A 24,137-nucleotide genomic window follows, 5' to 3' on the forward strand; every position below is an offset into this window, starting at 1 on the left:
GGAAACGGTTTTGAAACTGTGAATGGACAGAGGAACTGCAGTAGAAGAGGACCAGCAGCGGTAGAGAACCTGCAGTGGCACAGAAGTGGCAGTGGTGGAGAACCAGCACCAGCAGAACCAGAAGACCAGTGTAAGAGACGGCGCTGGAGCTGACCTACGGAGCAAGAGAGCTGAGTGCCTGTACACAAGAGGCTTCCTGGCAGAGTGGGGTACTTCCGGGCACTTATTGGTGAAGCTGCAGAGCTTTAGAACACTTACCCAGCAGGGCAGATGCAGGCATGAGGCCTGAGGGCCTAGAGGACACGGAGTACAGGAAGAAGAGCTGCCTCAGTCTCAAAAGGTATGGCCTCAACCTTGGGGTTTCAGATGGTGAAGCCATGGCCTCTGGTGTTTCTAAAGGTGAAGTCACCACTTAGATGGAGCGGGAGAATGGTGTGCCTAAAGCCAAGGGAGCAGAGTTGCTGTCCCAGTGGTCCTGAAAGGCGGAGCTAAAGCTCAGGGCTGAGGAGCCTCTACTCAGAATCCAGAGAGTGTGGCCAATAGGTAGAGTCTAGAGGGCAGGAGCATTGCGTAAATTAACTCAGAGAACAGAGGATTATTTTCAGAGCCCTGAGGGCTACTGTAATGTGTTCTGCTGACTTGCTTGATGCCTGTTATTCTCTATTTTCTTCCAGTTTCTCCCATTTGTGATGGGAATGTCTAGCTTGTGCCTGTTCTGCCATTGTGCCCTTGGAAGCAGATAGCTTGTATTCTAGATTTCACAGATGAAAAGGAATTTTTGGGTTTTGGGCTTGGAGTTAAAACTATTGCTATCATATGATGGGGTGAATATGTTTTGCGTGTTGCAAGGATGTGATTTTTGGGGAGGCCAAAGGGTGGAATGTCATGGATTAAATTATGTCCCCCTAAAAATGTGTGTATCAGTTTGGCTGGGCCATTTCAGTATAGTGTGATTTTCCTATGTGTTGTAAGTCCTACCTCTATGATGTTAATAAGGGAGGATGGGTGGCTGTTGTGTTAGTGAGGCAGGACTCAATCTATAAGATTGCATTGTGTCTTGAGTCAATCTCTTGAGACAGAAAAGAGACAAGCAAGCAGCAGAGAGGGTGGGGGACCTCGTACCACCAAGAAAGCAGTGCCGGGATCAGGGTGCGTCCTTTGGACCCAGGGTCACTGCGCAGAGAAGCTCCAGGTCTGGGGGAAGATTGATGAGAAGGTCAACAGAGAAAGAAAGCCTTGCCCTGGAGCTGATGCCCTGAATTTGAACTTTTAGCCTACTTTTTGTGAGAAAATTAACTTCTCTTTGTTAAAGCCATCCACATGTGGTATTTCTGTTACAGCAGCACTAGATAACTAAGACAGTGCTTGAGGTTTTTTTTTTTTTTATATTTGTCTGTCCAAATGGTACTAACCTAGACTGCAAGTTTACCTTTACTCTGAGGCCAGCACATTTTCACAGCAGTTTCTTCTGGCATTTCTTCTCAGGGCAAAAGTGGCTCTGACTCCTAGATTAATTCCCTAGGTTCATGCCTTTTTTAAGATTTTGGTATAGTTGTTCCTTACTATTTTGTTAGTTCTTTGATGCTTTTATGAACACAATTTTATGTGTCATCTGACCTTTACATTGTCATTAGTGGGAGGGATGATCTGAAACTACGTATTCCCACCATTACCAGAAACAAGTCATATTCATGTTCTTTCCATAGGCTCAAGTTTCTAGCCTAAGCTGATTATGGAGGGTAGCTGTAAGAAAACTACTCTATTTAACATTTGAAGGCGATGAATTGTGGTCTATTGGCAATATGTTGCTTCATTAGAATAAGAGTAATAAAAATCCTTAAAAGCCTGTCTTATGGCAGCAGGAAAACCAGGAGACCAGTGCAAGACAGCACTGGAGCCGACCTATGGAGCAAGAGAGCCAAGTACCTTCTGGTTGAAGTTTACTGGTGGAGTGGGATGCTTCCAGGCACTTAATCAGTGGAGCTAAAGAGCTTTTGGAACATTTGCTCCACTAGGGCAGATGAGGTCAGTGAGGCCCAAGGGGCCAAGGGGCCAAGAGGCCAAGGAACTAGGAAGCAGAAGGTGAAGAGATAAGGAACACAGGTAGCAGAGCTGCGTTAGTCTCAGAGCAGGGCTGTGACCTCTGGGGTCTCAAAGGGTGGAATCACCACCCAGATGGACTAGGAAAATGGGCCACCCAAATTTGAGGGAGCAGAATTGCCATTCGGTGGGCCCGAAAGACAGAAGTAAAGCCCAGGGCTGAGAGGCCCCCACTCAGAATCCAGAAAGTGTGCCTAATACCTAGAATCTAGAGGCCAGGGCCATTGTATAAATGGCCTCAGAGAACAGAGGATTGTTTTCAAGCCTTGAGGGCTAATGTAATGTGTTATGCTGACTTGTTTGGTGCCTGTTGTCCTTTCTTTCCTTCCAATTTCTCCCATTTGCAATGGAAATGTCTAGCTTATGTCTGTTCCACCACTGTACTTTGGAAGTAGATAACTTGTATTCTAGATTTCACAGATGAAGAAGAATTTTTGGATTTTGGACTTGGAGTTGATTTAAGACTTTTGCTATATATGATGGGACAGAAGTGTTTTACAAGTGGCAAGGGCATGAATTTTGGGGAACCAAAGAGTGGAATGTTATGGTTTGACAAATGCATGTCAACTTGACTAGGCCATGATTCTCAGTATTATGTGATTGTCTACCATTTTGTCATCTGATGTGATTTTCCTACCTGTTGTAAATCTTGCATCTATGATGTTAATGGGGCAGGATTAGAGGCAGTTATGTTAATGAAGAAGGACTCAATCTACAAGATCAGGTTGTGTCTTAAGTCAGTCTCTTTGAGATATATAAGAGAGAAGCAAGCAGAGAGACATGGGGACCTCATACCACCATGAAACTAGTGCCAGGAGCAAAGTATGTTCTTTGGACCTAGGGTCCCTACACTGACAGGGTCCTAGACCAGGAGAACATTGATGACAGGGACCTTCTGCTAGAGCCAACAGAGAGAAAAAGCCTTTGACTAGAGCTGGCACCCTGAATTTGGACTTCTAGCCTCCTAAACTGTGAGAGAATAAATTTCTCTTTGTTAAAGCCATTCACTTGTGGTATTTCTGTTATAGCAGCACTAGATAACTAAGACACCCTGTTGGATGATTTAAAATTTGCAAAAATGTAAATATTCAGAATAACTCTTAATTTTATAGATAAAACTTTCTTTTATGATCTGTAAAGCTGTAAGTTTGATATTCGTGGATGGCATCTCATAGCGTATATTACTCAAGTTCCTTCTTGTTCCCTTCTTCATCTAACTGATCATAACTCCTATTAATTTTGCCTCCTTAATATCTCTTGAAGCTATGTGCTTCTTTCCGTTTCTATATCCTTTTACCCAAGCTCCAGCCTTCAGCATTGTACCCCTGGATTACTGAAACAGCTTTCTAACTGGCCTTCCTGACATTGTTCTCATGCCGTTCCATGAGCCATTGATTCCCATTGCTCTTAGAATACAGAGAACAGGCTCCTGTATGGCCTGCCTTGGTCTCATGCCCGGGACCCTGCTTACTTCTCTAGCTCCTACCTTCACACCTTCATTCTCCATCTTCTGTTAGTCTTACAGGTCTGTACACAGATAATAGCTCTTCCAGGAAAATATCCCTGTTTCTCTCTTGTGTTTCCATAGCTCTAGGAACATAACCTACTTGTAATCTGGAACACTGCTGTCATTAATTCTTATTTCAAAAGTTTTAAATATCCTCTACTAGACTGTAAACTTTTCAAGGACAAGGACTCAGAAGGTCTCTTGCTAATAAGTACAGCCTTTATATCTACCAACTTCTACAACTGATATTTTGTAAGCACTTAGTAATTATTCACTGAATGAATAAATGAATGGTGTATGTGAAAGACAAAGCTAGGTACATCCAAGTAATGATGATTAGACCGTGGGAAAGAGCCTATGTATCATATTTCTACTTGGAAGCTGTTTACGTAGTCGATTTGGCCATATTGTATGACCAGTATATGTTAGTTAATATCTGAATGTAATGTACTCATTTTTGTATCATCTGGCCTTAGAACAAATCTTTCGGTAACAAATAAAACAAAGAACAACAACAAAAGTAACCTCAGCAGTTTATATTTTACCTTTTTTTTTTTTCCTCCAAATAATCTTATGTTAGAATTATAAAGACATCTCCAACAAACAGCCGTCCTCAGGTACAGACTCCATTGTAAACACATTCCTTACAATGGCAATAGCTATAGGTCAGACGCTGTGTTTATGAGTGGCAGCCACACCTAACAGATACTAGTGTCATCACCCAGCTCATCTCCAAATGTGAAGGACTGTAGTGACACCCACATTTAGTCCTTGGGTCTTTGGTGGTAAAGAAGAACCTTTATCATCCCCAGAACTTCATGTCCATTGTTTTTTGCTGTATGTAATGAAATGACACAGCTGTCTCCTTTTCATTTGTTTGGAATATATAACAACGATAGGAAAATCCATTGCCATAGAATTGATTTTGATACCGACTCATAGCGACCCTATAGGGCAGAGTAGAACTGCCCTGTAGGGTTTCGAAGGCTATAATCTTTATGGAATCAGACTTTCTCCCACGACTTTCTCCTGGGGAACAGGTGGTGGGTTTGAACTGCCAACCTTTCAGTTAGCAGCCGAGCACTTTAACCAGTGTGCCACCAGGGGTTCTTTTAGAATACATAGTGTTGTAAAATCAACTGTTAAAATCACCAAATCTCTCTCACTGATTGTACTAAAATAAGGTTCTCTATTCTGGTGGTCTGACATAATGTTTTATTACACTTATTTAGGTGGTTTTGTTACTGTTGCTAATTAAATAACCGTACTAAGGTGTGTGGATTATTTTATTTCAAAATACTTAATTAGAAGTCATTCTTATTCATTTGTATTCTAATCTACATATAGGAGATGAGAGTGGAATTACAGCTGCCCCAGTGATGGGTAATTTGCGGTAAATAGTGCCACACCGCTCTCACTCTCTCCTTGCGTGTGTTGGATATCTGTAATTGCTTATGGGATTCTTTCTTAGTGCAACCCACTAACAGTTTTAACATGTACTTCAAATCACCACTGTCAGATTTAGCATTTGAGACCCTGGGACTAGCTCTCCTTGTGTAATCCTTTCTTGTTGTACCTATTTGCATATCTGTAAATTAAGGTTTGTCAACACATAAGTTCATTCCAAGTTTGTATTTTGAGTGTTATTTCTCCCTTCCCCATGCTGTTCTTTGTAGTATCACTAAACTAGTATTGTAAGCAAATAACTATCACCACAATGATGATGATAACCATTCATTGTGTATTTACTATGTACCAGGCACTGTACTAAGTATTTAACATGTATTATATCACTGAGTTCTTCTGTCAGCTCTGTGAGTTAGAGACCATCATTATTCCCATTTTCTAGATGGAGAAACTAGGGCAAGACTAAATAGCTGGTGAATGGTAGAGATGGGATTTAAACTGAGACCACCAACTTCTGAGCCCAAACTCTTAACCTCTGAGCTGTTGCCTCCCTAACAGAGAATGGGTTAAAGTAAAAATGATTTCATGGGTGAACATGCTGGTTTTGCCTGTGCTGTGACTAGGCTAGAATAAAAGCTGCTTCTTTGTCCTTTCCAAGATTCCAAACCAACTTAACACTATTTTTTCAAAATCTCTTTCTAAGAGATTTACAGTTTTGTGTGTATTTTCAAAAAAATCTTCTGGTAGGCTTTATAAATACGGCTTAGATTTTTATTAACCTCCTTTGCTCTTATCTTTCTGTGTTTCAGAAAACCTTTATAAATTTTGAGAGTAGCTGTCTTTGTAGGCTGTCTTATGCATTCACAGATGGCATTATTTTATCTGTCCTTATACCATCTGTAGTATCAACTTAGTGTATTTTAAATGGTGTCATCTTTTACTTGTGCAGGAATGAATTATTAAAATAAAACTTTGTATAGCATTTTGGGTAAACGTTAGGGTAAAACATTGATTTATTTTATCACGACAGTCTTATGGCAAAGGAAAGCTAATTTTTTTTTTCTACTTCATCTTGATATACTTTATATATAGTCTTTGGAATCTTCTTATTAATCAGAACCCCTAAATAAATTCATTTAAGAAATGAAAAAAGAAGTATTTATTGAGTGTCTCTAAATACCAGACACTGCATTAGAGATTGTCACCTTCAGTTCAGTTCAGCAACTATTTATCGAGTACCTGTTGTGATCCCAGAACTGTGGCGATGAAGGAATGATCGCCTTCCTCACTGAGCTTACAGTCTAGCAGAAAAAGACATAGACAGCAAAGAAGTGGTACAATTAGGATTTCCACTATGGAAAGAGAATAGAGGGTGATATGGAAAAGGATGCATAGGGATTAACCCTGGTCTAAGATGCCTTTCAGAGGAAGGATGAGTAGGAGTTTGCCAAGTAGTGTGGAGCTGGTGGGTGGTGTGGAGCTGGTGGGTGGTACAGACAAGGAAACAAGTTTTCCAGGCAGAGTGGGCAGCAGTGTAAAAGCCCTGATGTCAGAGGACATGGATTGGCCAAGATACTGGTAAAAGTTCACTCTGACTTGGAACTTAGAGTGGGAGAAGAGAGTGACAGGTCAACTGAGGCGAGACTCACGAGTTAAGCAGGCATCAGTTGCTGCAGGTCAACTGAGGATTCTGGATTTGAACCTAAAGTTAATAGCAAGTCATTGGTGAGCAGATTCAACAGGAGCTGACTTGGGTTTTAGGAAGACCACAAGGGCTGCAGTGTGGGGAATGGATTGGAAAAAGAGACAGAATTGGATGTGGGGAGGAAAGTTAGGAGGCTGTTTTGGTAGTGTTTGAGAGAAAATAATTTTGATGTAAACTAAGGTGGTGGCCATAGAAATGGAGAGAAGTGGATGGATTCAAGAGGCCACCCTGCTAAGAATGGAGGAGGTAGTCTATGTGTCTACAAAGTTCTTGCTTGCTTTACTGTGTCATGCTAAAACCAAATAAATGCCTGTTCTGCATAGGAGGGTGTGAGCCACAGAAAAATGGAACAAAAAACGAGACTGGAAGTTAGCATAGTGACTATATTGTGAAAAGACATTGCCTCACAAGGCTGTTACAAGGATAATGAAGTAAAAATCACTCAATTCATTGTAAAGTACTCATATTTAACAGTTGTCTAAGCAGGACCCTGATGTGAGTTTTCTGTTCAAACAAACGTGTGTGATATCAATAGAACTTTGATACACAGATGTGTGTTCAGTGACTGATGTTTCCCTTTCCCCCAAAATACCACTTCATTTCTTTCATTCACTTGGCTTGTTTATTCATTCGTTCAGTCAAAATAATATTTATTCAGGGCCTCCTCTCCACCAGGCATGTTTCCTTGTCTCAGTCTAATATAACATATGGCCATTATATCTAATGTGGGCCTCATTTAGGATACATTTAGCCAGTCAGGCTTCCATTTTAAATTGACAGAACCCCACCATGTCTTCCCAATTGTAGCCATTAATAAAATCCTGCAACCCTGATCTCTTATGTCTTCTCATGTCATATTCTATGCACCTCTTTTCCCTTTCTATTCCTAGTCGCAGTCTTTGATTAGGCTCAGTGTTCCTAACCCCATTTCAGTCAAACAGTTGATTTGCAGTTCAATCCCCACCACCGCCACAACCACCAAATCTTCTATGGAAGCAGTTGGTTAACTGAATATTTTTTGACTGAGCTGATCCTTCAGAGTAGAAAATTTATTTGCTCATTAGAAACCTATTATATTAGCCAAGGTAAAGCAAGCTGTTGTAGCAAATAAACCCTGAACCTCAGTGGTTTAAATACCATAGAAGTTAATTTCTTGCTAATGTAAAGTCTAGTCACTAGTGGATATGGGCATGGAGAATTTTCTCCTCTACTCATGGACCCAGGCTAATGTGGGTGACAAGGTGTGACATGATATGGCTCACAAGATCGTCCTGAGCATCAGCTGGCCAAAGGGGAAAGAGAGAATGTGAAAGATCAAACAGGAAGCTTAGGCCTGGAAGTGGCTGGCCATATCACTCCTGGCCACATATCATTGGCTAGAACTCAGGTACATGACCACATCTGTCTGTAGGGGAGACTGGGAAATGAAGTCTATCTGTTTCCCCGGGAGGAAGGGGAAACCTGATGAGCAGCTAGCCAGTCTCTACCAAACTTTCCTAATGACTTTCCTTGTACAGTACCAGCTCTCTGATTCAAATGATTATAAGGAAGGAGCAGGAAATATGGAAAACAAGTCTCCTTTTTCTTTTTCTAAGTGGCTACATTACAGTCTTAAGCATTAGATTGGGAAATGTCTATATTCCGAATTCCTAACATATCTAATAATTGCTGTTACTCTCTTCTCACAGGGAAATAAACACACGGCTTGATGCTGTATCTGAAGTTCTTCATTCAGAATCTACTGTGTTTGGTCAAATAGAAAATCATCTACGTAAATTGCCAGACATAGAGAGAGGGCTCTGTAGCATTTATCACAAGAAAGTAAGTGTGATAGAAATCGTATCTGTTAAAGCTGGTAATATCCCTCAGCATGAGACTATAGGATGTTAAAAGGAAACTTGTCACAGCATTATTTTTATTATTATTATTAAGTTTTGCTGAATCCTCAGGAATTTTAATTGCACAAATTAAGGTCATTACAGTTTTTCCATTGTAAAAAGTAAAGTTTGCTCACTTATACTAACCTATAACCCATTGCCATTGAGTCAATTCTGGCTCATAGCGAAGCTATAGAACAGAGTAGAACTGCCCCACAGAGTTTCCAAGGAGCACCTGGTGGATCTGAACTGCTGACCTTTTTGTTAGCAGCCATAGCACTTAACCACTACACCACCAGGGTTTCCATACTAACCTATGGCCATATGTATTATAGGTCCTTCTACTGTAATACGGAAACCCTGGTGGCGTAGTGGTTAAGTGCTATGGTTGCTAACTAAAGGGTCAGCAAGTCAGATCTCCCAGGTGCTCCTTAGAAACTCTATGGGGCAGTTCTGCTCTGTCCTATAGGGTCACTATGAGTCGGAATCAACTCAACAGCACTGGGTTTGGTTTTTTGGTTTTCTAGTGTAATACAAGATAGTCTCATGTTTCATCCACTAAGTACAGACCCTCAGCAAAAAAGCAAAGTTGCTTAGACTTGCTGCCTTAGAAGAGAGATGCTTTGTTTCTTTTGATCTCAGAACAACTCCTTATTTGACTTAACCAAAGAAAAAATCTACTGGTATGATATTTGTGGTGGTATTAATATGCAAACGTGTATGGATGTTGCAGGTGGGTAAAAAGCATCCTTTTGATTTTCATCATTAAACTTTAGACTTTCTGTAATAAGAGTGACAAGAGGGGTTTTCCACACTTAGGGAAATAATTGATCTTCAAAATATGCCTAAAAAAATTATCAGTTAACAATGTTTATAATAATTGTTAATAAACTTTTTATAGTGTTTTACCTTTTGCAGAAGTCACTCACATACATTATACCCTTTGTTCCCTATAGAAACTCTATGAGATTGACAAGATACTATGTTTACCACCTTCTTAACTAATGGGAAGCAATGCTGAGATAGAGTTAGTAAAGTGCTAGTAAGTGTTAGAACTATTAGTATTAAACCCAGGGTCCTTGACTGCCACTTCCATGAAGTTACTAGTGGATGTATCTTTTGGACATACCATTTTGAATGTAGTTGTTTTGATTGTATTTTTTTTTCCTGGTTATCATTTTTCATAAGCAAATGGTATGTTTTGCCCAAATGTAAATCCCTGCCAATTTAATAATTTTAGTGTAGAAAAATTCTTCATACCCAGATTTTAGTTGTGACCAATTTTTTTTTATTAGTGTTTACTTTTTTTTTTTTTTTGGCCTTCTTTTCTCCCCACAAAGTTTTACTAGAACAATAAGTACTGCCTTTGAGAATACTTAACAGTGCCTAAGAGGACTTATGTAATTGTTCAATATGTGTCAGCTAAATTCGAAAACAAAGTACAAGCCAGAATTGGGAATACTAGTCTGTAGGGGGAAAATGCGTGACTTCCTTATGGGATCAGTGGAGCCTATTGTACCATTATTTAGCTGGTGATTGCAGAAGCTGCGCTGTAGTCAAAAGTTTTATGCTTGTCAGTTTTTAAGGTTACAGAGTTGATGTGAAACCATTTGTTATATTGTATTCTTAGCCCAGTGACTGACAATCAGTGTATATTATCCTTCATCAAGCAATGGATCTCCATGCACCTTGCCTTCAGTACTTGAAAGAATTCACTGACAGATGTCAGTAATTTTTGTTTTATTCCAGAGAAAATAAGAGCAAAGCTGAAATTTTTTTCAAGTCCTCCTCAAAAGAGCTGAGTCAGACTGTCCATGACATCAAGATGGTAGTCTCGTTCCATGCAGCTGTGGTTTTCTTATGCTCCGCTGCCTCTCTCTAAACTTTATTTTGATGTGTACACTTCATAAGGTTTGTGTATTTACAAAAGTATCAGAACTTTGGGAAAAGCCAGAATCTAATTCATTTTAAAAGTTTCCAATATGCAGAGCAAGAGTGACTTTTTGTCTTTCCTAAAGGGACTTAGGACTAACTCAGAAGCTGTTCCTTGTGACTTTTAATGTTGGCCCAAGAATGTGCTTAAAAACCAACTTTAGGAATGCTAAATGTTTTAAATCAACTTTTTATAGATTAGTTAGCTGGCTCTTGGAATACACCATCAGACACGTGTCTGTTCTTTAATATTAGCTTACTCTAAATAAACTGCAACTGTATGAGTGATGTTTTGGGTACAGACTGTGCCAATGATGTGAACTTCCTAAAATGGTTAAGGAATACTCTATTTGGATATTGTGAAAGTGGTAAGCCTAGGTCATATGCATGTGTTGAAAGTGCATGAAATATAACAAATGTGTATTTTTATGATGATAATAGAGGATCCCAAGTGGGCTGACCCTGGTATTTTAAAAATAATTCCTTTTGATAGTAAAACTTCAGAGGTCTTACTTACCCCATTGTTTTCCAGCTTCTACTATTACTGTTGAGCAGTCCGAAGCCACTCTGATTCCTAATTCTTTGTATAACTTTTCTTTTTTCTTTTCTCTCTTCATAACCCCTCCCCTGAAAATTGGAGAATTTTCTCTCAGTTCTGAGTGTTCTGAAATTTCATGGTGATTTGCCTTGATTTGGTTCTATTTTCGTCCATTGTATCGGGTTCTTTTAATCTGGCAACTTGAATCCTGAATTATTGCTTTAGTAATTTTCTTTCTTTTTGCAGCTTCTGTTACTCGAATTGATTGAATGAATCTCCTTGACTGGTTATCTACCTTTCTTCTGTATTGAATTTTCAATCTTTTCGCTTTACTTTCTGAGAGATTTCATCATCTTTATCTTCTACCTCTTCTATTGAATTTTTCACTTCTGCCATCATGGTCTTAGTTTCCAAGAATTTTTGTTGTTGTTTTCTGAATTTTCCTTTTTTTTTTTTTATAGCGTCCAATTTTGGTTTCATGATTACAGTATCATCTATTTCACTGAAGAAATTTATAATTGATTTTTAGATGTTTTCTTCTATCTGTATTGTCTCTATTCTTTCCAAGTTTGTTGATTGTATGGTCTTTATGCTTCATGGTAGCATTTTTTCTTAGATGTGTGCTCATTTTTATAGGAGTGAGAGACGAAAGTGCTCATAGGAACATGTACCCAGTTGAATGTGGCTTGTAAAATATGAAGTGACTATAGAGTGAACTAACCAGGCCATTTATTGGGAGAAATCCTGCTGTGTAGTAGCTTTAGAATTTTCCTCTTGGACTTGTGAGATACCCAAAAGACTCAGCCTCTTGACTGGCTATCAGCATTCAAGGAACTATGTGGGGGCAAATGGGGAATCTTAGCATACATTTTGCAACTATTTCTTTAATCTACCTGCTTTTGGAGTTGCCTTTATCCTTCACTGTGCGTGGTGTTGGCCCAGAAACCCTCTGTCTTACCTTCTCCAGAGGATAAAACTAGTCTTATGTAGAGTGGGGGAGTGGTGATTGCCCAGTGGTTTGGAAATGAATAGGAATTGAGGAATTTAATCACTTCTTAAATTGTTTTAAACCAATCCTCTCCCTGCCAACTTCTACTTCCAGAAGCAATTTGTGCTGCCAGTTCCTGAGTCTTTTAGGATTCTTGGTAAATCAAGTTGGGTATCAGTTTTCCTCACTGCCAGCTTAAGATTCAGATACCTTAAGCCTTCTAAGTCAGCACTTGTCCATTTACTTTTAGCTTTAAGATGTTGTTTGTTGTCTTCTCTCCTGGTTATTCTTATGGCTTTATGCTTTCTTAAACAACCTCTTAACTGTAGTTTCAAGATGGAATGAAATTAGATTCATGCTTCAGCCTACCCTCCTTACCAGAAGCTCCAATGTAAAAATAATTCATGTTCATGTTAAAAATTTTAATTGCATACAAGGGTGTAAAATAAAGAGTAAGAAGTCTTCCTCTACCATCCTTATATCCACTACCCAAAGGTAACTAGAGTAACTTACATATGTGCAATTCCATAAATTTTTTAATATTTTTATTTATATACTTGCAAACATCTTAATGCATGTCATCTAAAGAATCACAAGTATGGTTTTAATATAGAACTAGATAAATATATGTATTTATGTATGTATATGTGTATAAAGATTTGCGGTTCTAACCCACTCAGTGGCCCTGCAGAAGAAAGTCCTGGTGAACTGTTCCCGTAAAGACGATACCCCAGAAAACCCTGTGGAGTAGTTCTGCCCTCCAACACACAGGGTTGCCATAAATCAGGGACCAAGGCGATGGCAGCCAACAACAACAATATTTAATATATGTTGAAATTATGGTGTTCCAGTTCAATATGTACCTATGTCATATTTTTTAAAACTGTTTCATACTGTTACATTGTATGAGTCTTTCCTAATAAGATCCCAATTGCTGGATATTTGCTTCTTATTATCTTTTTAAATACTGTTACAAACAATGCTACTATAAATATCCAGGTATACACTTTTTCCCCCTACTTGTTCAAGTATATTTTTTAAACAAATTCCTAAAAGAGGAATTGCTGAGTCAGAGACATAATCATTCTTTTATTACAAATATGCCAATCTCTTCAAGACGATTACACCTCTCCTAATAGTATAGGAAAGGGTCTTTTTCTCTACACCCTGAGCGACATGGTAATTATCAAGCTTTTAAGCCTCTGACATTCTGAGAAGTAAAAAACATGTGATCTTGTAGTTCCAAAGTGCTTGTCTTCAATTATGTGTGAGGTTAATCAATGTGCTTTTTGAACATGTTCTTTCTATGATCTGTATATTCATTAATTTCGCCATTATTCCTTTGGATTATTCATCTTGTCGATTTTTAAGAGCTCATTTATATTTGGGAGAATTTTACCTTTTATCTCTCCTGTGTCTTGTAGATATTTCCCCCAGAATTGTCCTTCATATTTTGATATTATTTACTGTATTTCTTGCTATATGGTCAGTGCATCTTAAAAAAGTAATGATGAATATAGTATTGTTGGTTTTTCTAAACCTGGCTCAAATAATTTTCTTTATAGCTTTTTAAAACATTAATTTTATACAGTGTTTAAACTGTTGATTTAATATTTAGAAGGCGAGTATCGCCAATACTTTAATTAACTAATTTCTAAAATAAATTAAAACTTCTGATTCTAACTTGTAAAAGACAGCTAATTTTTGGGTTTTTTTTTTTTTAACATATTTTATGCTATTTAGGTAAAAAATGTTTCTATTTTCAGTGCTCTACCCAAGAGTTCTTCTTGATTGTCAAGACTCTGTATCACTTGATGTTGGAATTTCAATCATTAATACCTGCTGCTAATTCTCACATTCAGTCACAATTGCTCCAGACATTTATTTTAGAAATTCCCGAACTTCTCAGCCCAGTGGAGCATTATCTAAAGATACTTAATGAACATGCTGCCAAGTAAGTAGCAGACCCTCACTTCTTCCTTTCCGACAGTGAATGTGACCTTACACGTTAGCTGTGTAGATTCTTAAACTTCACTAGAAGTAACAGTGGAAGTTGCATGTGCACAAAAGAAATTAGAATCTTGATTGGACACTGAAGGTCTCAGTGTTCTGTATTCCAGCTGGAAGTAACACTTTGCTTCTAAGATTTAGGCAGTTCACCATCTAGAACAGATGTATTACTTCCGTAGGTATCACTGGTCATAAGATAAAGCCTAAAGCAAAGCCAAGTAGCAGCTAATTAACCCAAACATGGTGTCATATCACGTCTTGTCCTCATTTGCTAACTATCTGGGGATGGATGCCTTATATTTAGAATATGCAGAAGCAAAGTTATCCGTTGAGAGGCAGTCATTTCATATTTCATCCCATAAACAGCTTTATATAAAAGAAAAATCTTTTCACAGTATTTACATTTGCGTTTGTTCTCTAAATCAGCAAACAACAAGTGCTTATTTATATCTCTTGGTTTCACCATGGCAGTCATTGAACTTGCAAGATAAGAATGACAGTAGCGCCACGTTGTCTATCCTCAGAGTAGATAGGAGATTTACCCGTAGGTAGTGGAAGAACTGGAACCCGAACCCCACTTTTCTGACTTCCAGCTCTTTCATCCTGCTACAGAAAGTAATTGGTAACTTGCCTAATTAATATGCTTCAATACATGTATTTGCATTTTTTTTCATTTTTTAGAATTGGAGATAAAACTGAATTATTCAAAGACCTTTCTAATTTCCCTTTAATAAAAAAGAGGAAGGAAGAAATTCAGGAAATTACTAACAAAATCCAAATACATCTGCAAGAAATACGAAGAATACTAAAAAATCCTTCTGCACAATATGTGACAGTATCAGGACAGGAGGTAATGTCAGATAAGTTTTTGCCTTGCCTTAGTTTTCCTCAAATAGAAAAGCAATTTTAAATGTAAATAAAAATATGAGAATAAGTATCATTTTTAAAATTTTCTGTTTTCATTCCTTGGAAATATGTTGTAATACCTTCGTTTGTTAAGAATTATTTTGATAACAGTGTATGTTTTGTAATCTACGTTACTGTCTTGGTAAAATCATGCAGCAACATCACGTGTTTTAGTGTTATCTATTGGAGAGAAAAAAAAAATTTTTTTTTTTTTTATTGGAAACCCTGGTGGCCTAGTGGTTAAGTGCTGCAGCTGCTAACCAAAGGGTCGGCAGTTCAGATCTGCCAGGTGCTCCTTGGAAACTCTATGGGGCAGTTCTACTCTGTCCTGTAGGGTCGCTATGAATTGGAATCGACTCAACGGCACTGGGTTTGGTTTTTTGGTTATTGAAATTGTATTATAGAAAACCTTGACTATGGTGAATAATAACTTATAGAATTCATTTACTCTAAATCTAAGAGAGAGAAGTTAGTTTTTGATCCTTGGCCTTGCAGATGATGAAATGATATAAAAAGCAACCACCTTAAGTTGATTATATCACTGTAAAATGATGGTAAGAGTGGTAGTTAATAGCAATGTCAAAACCTATCTGACTTCAGGGAGGTTAAAGCTAATCAAGGTTAGCCCAAGGCAGATCCCTATGAGATAGAGGTTGGATATACCTCCACCCTCCAACCTTCTTACCAGTTCTGACACCTGTGGCTACCAGCTCTGCCACTGGACCCCTTCTGGGCCTATTGTGCTGGCCCTATTGCTGTGCCCTTTCCAGGCCTCTCACTGTCTTCAGCGTTACAGCTCTTGACCAGTGTTAACAGTTCTTGTAGGAGGTTCCTTGCCTTATCACTCTCTCTGCTTCTTCTTTCTGCTTTCGTCCTTCTGGTTCTCTTCTTGGCTTTTTCTGTCTGACAAACCTCTGTGGGGTTGGCTGTGTATGTACACAAACTCCTTATAAATTTCAAGGCATGGCCCTCCCACCAGGACCATGAACTGACCCTCTTGGTAGGCCACTGAGGCTTCATTTGCATAGTAGGTGTGGCTGGGCTACAACTCACCTTATTTGCTTAGTCTATTGACCAGTCCCCGCAAGGTGCATGCCAGTCACAGGGCAGGCTGCAGCCCAGGACCAGACAAAAAGTATCAAACCAAGTTGTTTACAGCTTATCCAGGAAATGTCAGTCAACCTGAAAAAAAGTAACAAATCCTCTAGGGTAGAAAACTAGGGCAAAGATAACTTCTCAAGGTTTAGTGGAAAAATCTCTGGTGGTTTTTCTAAAGAACTAAGGCACAAGGCCATGTAAAAGAACTCACTTCACTACAATCACACAGTGATTAAATGGCTGATCTTCCTTTTGAAGTCAGATGTTAACCAGTTGCTGTCAAGTTGAATCAGACTCATGGGTACCCTCCCTGTGTGTCAGAGTAGAAATGTGCTCCATAGGGTTTTCAATGGCTGATTTTTTGGATGTAGATTATAGGCCTTTCTTCTGAGGTGCCTCTGGGTAGACTCGAACCTCCAGTGTTTTGGCCGGCAGCCAGGTGCTTTAGCTGTTTGCACTACACGTGAACTACTGAGGTCAGGTGTAGAGCTGTTAAAAACAAAACACCTATAGTGAAAGCTTAGATTTAATGACTATTTCATAAGATTAGGGTGCTGCTTAGAATGTGTACTTTTGTTTAAATTTTGATATTAATATCTGAGTGATACTATCTGTATGAGGATGAGAAAAAGAAGTATTCTGTTCATATGTGATTTATATCTGGCTATACCTTTTGGTTCTATTCTGAGTCTTTTGACATGCTACCTCAACATCTTAAATAAAATACACAGAACTCAACTGAAGGAATTTGAGAAATTCTACTTTATTAAAATAGTAAATTAGGGCCTTGGTGAATAATTTCTTTAGGATGAACATTTTACTCACATTTTTAAGAAATAGCTATTTTTCTAATTGAGAAAAGCTTAATTCCAAATTATAATTTTAGTATCAATGTTGACTTTTTACATTTACCCAAAAGGTTGTTGTTTATATGGTTATTTGAGATAAGAAATTCTATAGTAAATGGCAGTCTTTATTAAAAGTGTTTATTAATCTTATGCCACTGAATAAATTTAATTATTGTTAATGTTAGCCGGCCTTCAGGGCTAAACTTATTAAGATGTTATACACAGGCAACTCTACACAAAAGAAAAATGATTTGGCAATATTTACATTTGTTTATTTTCTGAACGGGCAAACATCAAATATTTAATGTTATCTCTTAGTTTCACCATCCAGTCATGAGCTTGCAAAGCAAAAGGTGACCATACGGTCACTATTCTGGCTATTTTTTGGCCATCAGATGATCAAAAGTGCTTTTACAACAATAGTAAAAGATTAAAAAAAAAAAAAAACAACAAACCAAACCACTGCTGTGGAGTCAATTCCAACTTACAGTGACCGTATAGGACAGAGTAGAACTGCCCCATAGAGTTTCCAAGGAATGCCTGTGGGATTCGAACTGCCAGCCTCTTGGTTAACAGCCATAGCACTTAACCACTACACCATCGGGGTTTCTATGTAGTAAAATATATGTAGTAGAAACGTTGCTATTTGGTTTTACAGCGGGAAAAGCTAAGTGTAAAAATGCCAGTTCTGCCACTTACATGCTGGGTGACCGTGGAGGTGTGGGCTCGGTACTTTAGATCCTGTACTATTCAAGTTAAGATAAGGCTTAAATCTCATAACACAGTCCTGTATTAAATTAGCAATTTTAAAGTAAAAATGACAGAAAATGACCTGGAATTCATAAGAGACAGTAGATTGGTTACTTATTATCAGTGTGATATTTGTGTTTGAGAAAAAGCAGAGCGTGGAGATTGAGTAATCGGGTCACAGATAATTAGGGAGGAAGAGAAATCATGTTACTCTTCCTCTTATCCTTCCTAGGTTAAGAGGATGAGTTGGAAGCAAGATGATTCTTAGATATTAAGAGTAGAATAGATTCTTACTGGTTTTTAGCAACCTTTTCTTGACTTTTAATAGCATATTACTACAGTTACCTTTTTTTTTATTGTGCTTTAGGTAAAAGTTTACAGCTGAAGTTAGTTTCTCATACCAAAATTTATACACACATTGTTATGTGACCCTAGTTGCAATCCCCACAATGTGACAGCATACTCCCCCTTTCCACCCTGGGATTCCCTTGTCTGTTTAACCAGCTCCTATCCCTTTCTGCTTTCCCATCCTGCCTCTGGACAGGAGCTGCCCATTTCGTCTCATGTATCTACTTGAACTAACAAGCACACTCCTCATAGGTAGTATTTTAGGTTTTTCAGTCCAGTCTAATCTTGGTCTGAAGAGTTGGCTTCAGGAATGGTCTCCATTCTAGATTAATAGAGAACCTGGGGGCCATGTCTTCTGGGGTCCCCCTAGTCTCAGTCAGACCGTTAAGTCTGGCCTTTTTACCTGAATTTGAGTACTGCATCACTTTTCTCCTGCTCTGTCAAGGACTCTAATACAGAGTTACTTTTTTTTTCTTTTTTTAATTTATTTTGTTGTTATTAAGAATATACACAGAGAACATACATCAATTTAACAGTTTCTACATGTACAATTCAGTGACAGTGATTACATTCTTTGACTTGTACATCCATTTTCACCCTCCTTTTCTGAGTTGTTCCTCCCCCATTAGCATAAACTCAACTGCTAAGGTTCCTATCTGATCTTTTGGGTTGCTGTTGACCGCTTTTTCCAGATAGAGATAGATCTTATGAGAGTATAATGCTCAAGGCAGACTTTTTTTCACTAGTTAAGCTAAATTATTATTTGGTTCTAAGAAGACTTCAGGGGGTATTTTTGGTGTCAGGTATAAAGATCATCTCAGAGCAGTAGTTTCAGGGGTTCATCCAGCCTCCATGGCTCTAGAAAGTTAGAATTACTTTAATGAAGTGTTCTGAGAATTATTGATTCTGTTCATTCAAAGACTAAGTGAATCCTCAGTACTCAGCATTGTTATAATAAAATTTTATCTGTTTAAAAAATTGTAATAAAGATGTCCAAAAATTATTTAGAGATACTTAAAAGACTAAGAACAGAAGCCATCAAATATGATTACCTCTGAGAAGTGAGGGAAGCAGGGAGGAAAACTATTTTGCTTCTTATTTTATACCATTCTCTTTTGTCTGAAATTTTATTTCTGTGTGTATGACTTTTGCAATATGATTTTTAAAAAGATGATTATAGCAGCCCAACATGGGCCATGAATCTTACTGTTATTACTAAAAATGGACGAATTTAATGTGCCAGACTGTCGACCAGTGTTTTTACAACATTCATTTTTCACATGTTCCCAGTTTTTAATATTCTCATTAGAATAAATAGTAAGTAAATATATGCTACCTTATTGTTTTTGACTCTCACAGTATTGGTTTATAAGAAATGAATGAAAGCAGAAACTTGCCCAGTTTTTTTTTGTAGGACACTGCTTCTGTGGACAGTCTCCTAACCTGGAATCAAATATGGAATGGATGGAGAGACTTTAAATTTGGGGCAGTATTAATAAATTTTATTATTCTTAGAAAAAGCAAAGAAAAGTTGGGGGAAAATTCTTTAGAAGAAAATGTATTCACAGCATGGAGCAAATTCAAGTATCTGTTTCGTATGTTTAAAATGTGGAGAGCGTTTTCTGTTAAATCTTCTAAATAGAAAATATTTGAAAATTCTTAAGAGAGAGAGAAAAGGAGAAGGGAGTAGGAATGTATTAAATGTGGTGCTGCAGAAATCAGTCTCTGGAATGAGTCAGGAATTTAAGCAAACCCAGCAAGGTTGCCAACTTAAAGATACCACAGGCTGTAGTTTGACTAACAGTATCTGACATGTAACAAGACAGAATTGGGTCCCAAGAGAAGAATATGGGAAATTGCTGGAGCAAATCAAGGCAAACTTCTCACATCAGTGCCTATGAGACAAAGTCAGGAACTACAGAACAGGGAACACTGTTGTGAGAACTTTCCAAGATTTTTGTAAATACATGCTAACTTCCAATTTCACTTTGCTTTCTTTTCATTAGCAATACACTCCTTAAACAGAAGGACTGTATGTTGATTCTGAGAATGTGTGATAAAGGGAATAGCTTGAGAGAAAAAATCCTATTCTATAGTTAATGTAAACCAAAAAAAGCCAAACCTATTGCCATCAATTTGAGTCTGACTCATAGGCACCCTGTAGGGCAGAGTAGAGCTGCCCCGGTATTGTTTACAAGGCTGAAATCTTTATGGAAGCAGATTGCCACATCTTTCTCCCACAGAACAGCTGGTGGGTTCCAACTGCTGACATTGTGGTTACCAGCCAAGCGCTTAACCACTGCACCACTGGGGGGAAAAAAGCATCTAGTTAATGATACCTCAGAGTAGGAACACAGGCCAGAAACCTAAGGACCACTGAAAGATGAAAGAGGACTTACAGGACCAGCCTCTGCCTGGGGACATATCCCCAGGGGTTTAACAAGCAGGAGTCCACACTGGCTTCCCTGACACTCTATGTTCTGTCCTACATAGTTTGCACTTGACTATTATCTTTAAGATTGGTAGTTCGAATCCGCCCAGGGATGCTGTGAGAGAAAAGCCTGGCAATCTGTTTTTGTAAAGACTGCAGCCAAGAAAGCCCTATGAAGCAGTTCTACTCTCTAACACATGGGATGGAGTCGGAATTGACTCAACGGCAATGAGTTTGGTGTTTTGGTTTTTATTGGCCCTATATGTGGTGATTTACTTGAGTGTTGTGGTCCCTAGAGTAGACCCTTGGTATTTACAAATTTAACAGTTATGGTCCAAACTCTTCCCCAGGTGCTCCAAGGAACTGTAATCAGCAGCTATTTGTAATGTGTATGAGGCACAGATTTGAACCAGGGCTGCCATGCTGCAGTGTGAGAATAGATCTGTTCAGTAAGTCAGCCAGCCGAGCCCAGGGCCCAGCAACCACATGGAAGCAGTTTTATTGGCATCTTCTCTAAACTGCCTTCATCCCTTAGACAGTTAACCACTGGCGAGCTCTGTGTCAGTGATTGATGATTCTGGGCATGTCCTTCTTAAATATCCAGTGATCCAGTGTGTTCATGAATTCCTCTGTTTGCCTTTGACACAGCTCTTCTCAGAGTTATTTTATAAAAATGCCAATATGTCATCTCATAGAACATTTTAAAATAGCATTTAGGTAGAATTTTTAAAGCAAAGCTTTAAAATGGTTTTACTTTCCTATTAATGACATTTATTTTGTGGGTGATGGTGGCACAGTGGTTAAAGCGCTTGGCTGCTAACTGAAAGCTCATCGGTTTGAACCCGCCAGCCACTCCATGGGAGAAAGATGTGGCAGTCTGCTCCCGTAAAGATTTGCAGCCTTGGAAGCCCTATGGGGCAGTTCTACTCCATCCTGTAGGGTTGCTGTGAGTCTGAATCTACTCGACGGCAATGGGCTTGCTTGGTTTGGGTTTGGGTTCTTCAGTTACTTTTTGTAGCCAAAGGGGACTTTTTTAGACTCATTGCTCTTAATGTATGAATTCCTTGAATTTGTGAAAATGTGAATTGAAAGTGTATGAATTCCTGTATATACAAGAGGACATCATTGGTTCCAAATTTTTGTTATGGCTGAAAATGTGTAAAATTAAACATTAATTCCTATTATAATTAATATAAAAGCTACAGTGCTTCTATTAATGGAAAAGCAAACTCATGAGCCAGGGTGATGCTATTAAAAATACATATCATAAATGCCTGAAATGTTATAAAGTTGATAAATGTAAAAAAAAGTTCCTGTAACCAACTCAAAATTAGTGGCAGTCACAGAGCTTCTGGGTTCCATGCTATGCAAAACAAGATTTTTTTTTTTAATTTGTTCAAATAAAACATTGAATTTCATTGTAATAATACAGAAATGAGAGTACATAAAGAAAAGATGATGTAGAACAAATGCTAAAGTGAAAAATGTGATAGAAGAACTTGACCTCACTTGCTTCCTGGCTGACTTCAGAAAGACTTGCTTGCAGAATAAATTTGCATCTATAAATATACGGTTCATATAAAGGAAAACGTAAAGAAAACACTCATATGGGAAGAGCAGTCTTCCTCTCAGAGCCCTGATGGTGCAGTGGTTAAGAGCTTGTCTGCTAACCAAAAAGTCAACAGTTTGAATTCACCAGCTGCTCTTTGGAAACCCTGTGGAGCAGTTCTGTGTCCTATAGGGTCGCTATGAGTCAGAATCGACTCAACATCAAAGAATTATTTTCCTCTCTTAATAGTTGGGGAAGTGAATGTTTTCTTTATGAGCCTCAGAGGACTCGGCCTTCTTGGATAAAAACTATTACAATCTCCAATTCAGAATAGGGGAGGGACCAAATCTCAAACTGTTGTAAAATCTATTAATAGAATAATTTGAAATTGTATATGTTTAGAAATTTAATCTTATTACCTGATTCATCATTGTTGTTAGTTGTCATTGATTCAATTCTGACTCATGGTGACCCCATGTGTACCTAGTAGAACTACTCCATAGAGTTTCCAAGACTGTGACCTTTCGGAAGCAGGTCTCCAGGCCTGTCTTCCAAGGCACCTCTGAGTGGGTTCCAGCCACCAACCTTTTGGCCAGTAGATGAGTGCTTAGCTGTTTGTGCCTCTTAGTGACTCCTTACCTGAGTAATAGAATTCTTAAATAAGTGGATATTAATAAATGAAAGCAGTCATTAAGGAAAAAAATCATCCATATTATGCATATAACAACACTATAAACATTAAAGCTCCAAATTACATCCCTTATTACAAATGTTTTGCTCATTATAAATCATATTGTGTCCCAAGTATTGAAATTCAAATTAATAATATCTGGCTGTATAGACATACAAACTCCCCCAAGAACAATAGGGGATTTTTTGAATGTTTCAAATTTATATTTACTGAACTGTTATAGGAAACCCTGGTGGCATAGTGGTTAAGAGCTATTATAACATTAAAAAAAAAAAGGAAAATGAGAACGTCAAATAGTTAATCATTGAAATATCTGTTTGTATTTATTTTAGTTTATGATTGAAGTTAAGAATTCTGCTCTATCTTGTATACCAACTGATTGGGTTAAGGTTGGAAGGTAGGTTGAAAAATACTTTTTTTTCTTATTAACATAAGTTATAATAATGTCTGTATACCTGTGTGCTACTGCACTCATAATGGTCACATTCTTGAAGTTACAAGCAGTTTATTCTTCCCTTTTAATTTTCTTACAAAATTTTTTAGCCAAAGAGATCACTGTTTTTAACTATTTTTATCATTGATTTTAAAATGTTTGTAAAAGGGTCTCTTATTTTCATATATTTGTTTTCTTGTTTTGTAAATTAGTGTTTTATTCTTAATAGCTCAGTGTACACTTCAAGCACATGAAAAAAAAAAAGCGAGGAACCTTCGATTACAAGATTAATTTGGTTGCTTGAACTTTTTGATGAATGCTGTGCCTGACATTTCTTTTAAGAAGCTGAAATTTCATTTTCTACCTCACTGAGCTCTGGATTTCTCTATTAATGCTTTCCATGGCATGTAGTTATAATGGTTTTTTGCATCTTCTTTTTCGGAAGTTATATCATGAATTGATGAAGTGAAGTTACCAAAAACAAAATTAGAGAACCACATCGAGACTCTGTCTTTTCTCCTTGGTCAGACACTAATCCCCAAGATGGTATGAGAGAAGTATAGACCCCTGTGAGTTATGCTCTTTGTGGAATATGTGTGACTACTGTTATTCATAAGTTCGAGGTGAGAATGTTAGCATTTGCCTAATGTAGAAGAAGGACTAAAGCTGGTGAAGGTGTTACGGAACTCTGCGTTAAGGATGAAGGAAAATCTTGACATGATATATGAATGATTATTAATTTATTTTAATTTAAAAAGGAAACTATTATCCACTGCTACTAGCAAAAGATGTTGAAGGCATTAGCATGAATTTGTTTAGCTCTAATACCATCCTTTTTTCCCCCTGTGCTTCCAGAGGTATAGATACTTTAGATTTGAGTGTTACTGAATTTAGGAGATACTGTTTTCTCCGTATGCAGGCATTCTTTATTGTTCTTCTGTACTACAGGTGATGAATGGAAATATGCTTTGTGAAGAGAAATTACTAAAAATCATTTTAGTTGATCTAGAACAATAACT

General features: G+C 37.9%; 1 protein-coding gene across 3 annotated transcripts in view; it reads left to right on the top strand.

Moving 5' to 3' along the window:
* Positions 1-24,137, top strand: part of MSH3 (mutS homolog 3) — a 223,320-nt gene that overhangs the window by 116,307 nt on the left and 82,876 nt on the right. For all 3 annotated transcript variants that reach the window (XM_023545593.2, XM_064273635.1, XM_003407981.4), the window contains exons 13-16: positions 8,408-8,540; positions 13,821-14,008; positions 14,746-14,914; positions 23,018-23,082. In XM_023545593.2, the coding sequence (XP_023401361.1) occupies positions 8,408-8,540; positions 13,821-14,008; positions 14,746-14,914; positions 23,018-23,082 (555 nt within the window). The remainder of the gene's footprint in view (positions 1-8,407; positions 8,541-13,820; positions 14,009-14,745; positions 14,915-23,017; positions 23,083-24,137) is intronic.

Source organism: Loxodonta africana, chromosome 2, assembly GCF_030014295.1.
Source record: "Loxodonta africana isolate mLoxAfr1 chromosome 2, mLoxAfr1.hap2, whole genome shotgun sequence".
Classification (NCBI taxonomy): Eukaryota; Metazoa; Chordata; class Mammalia; order Proboscidea; family Elephantidae; genus Loxodonta; species Loxodonta africana.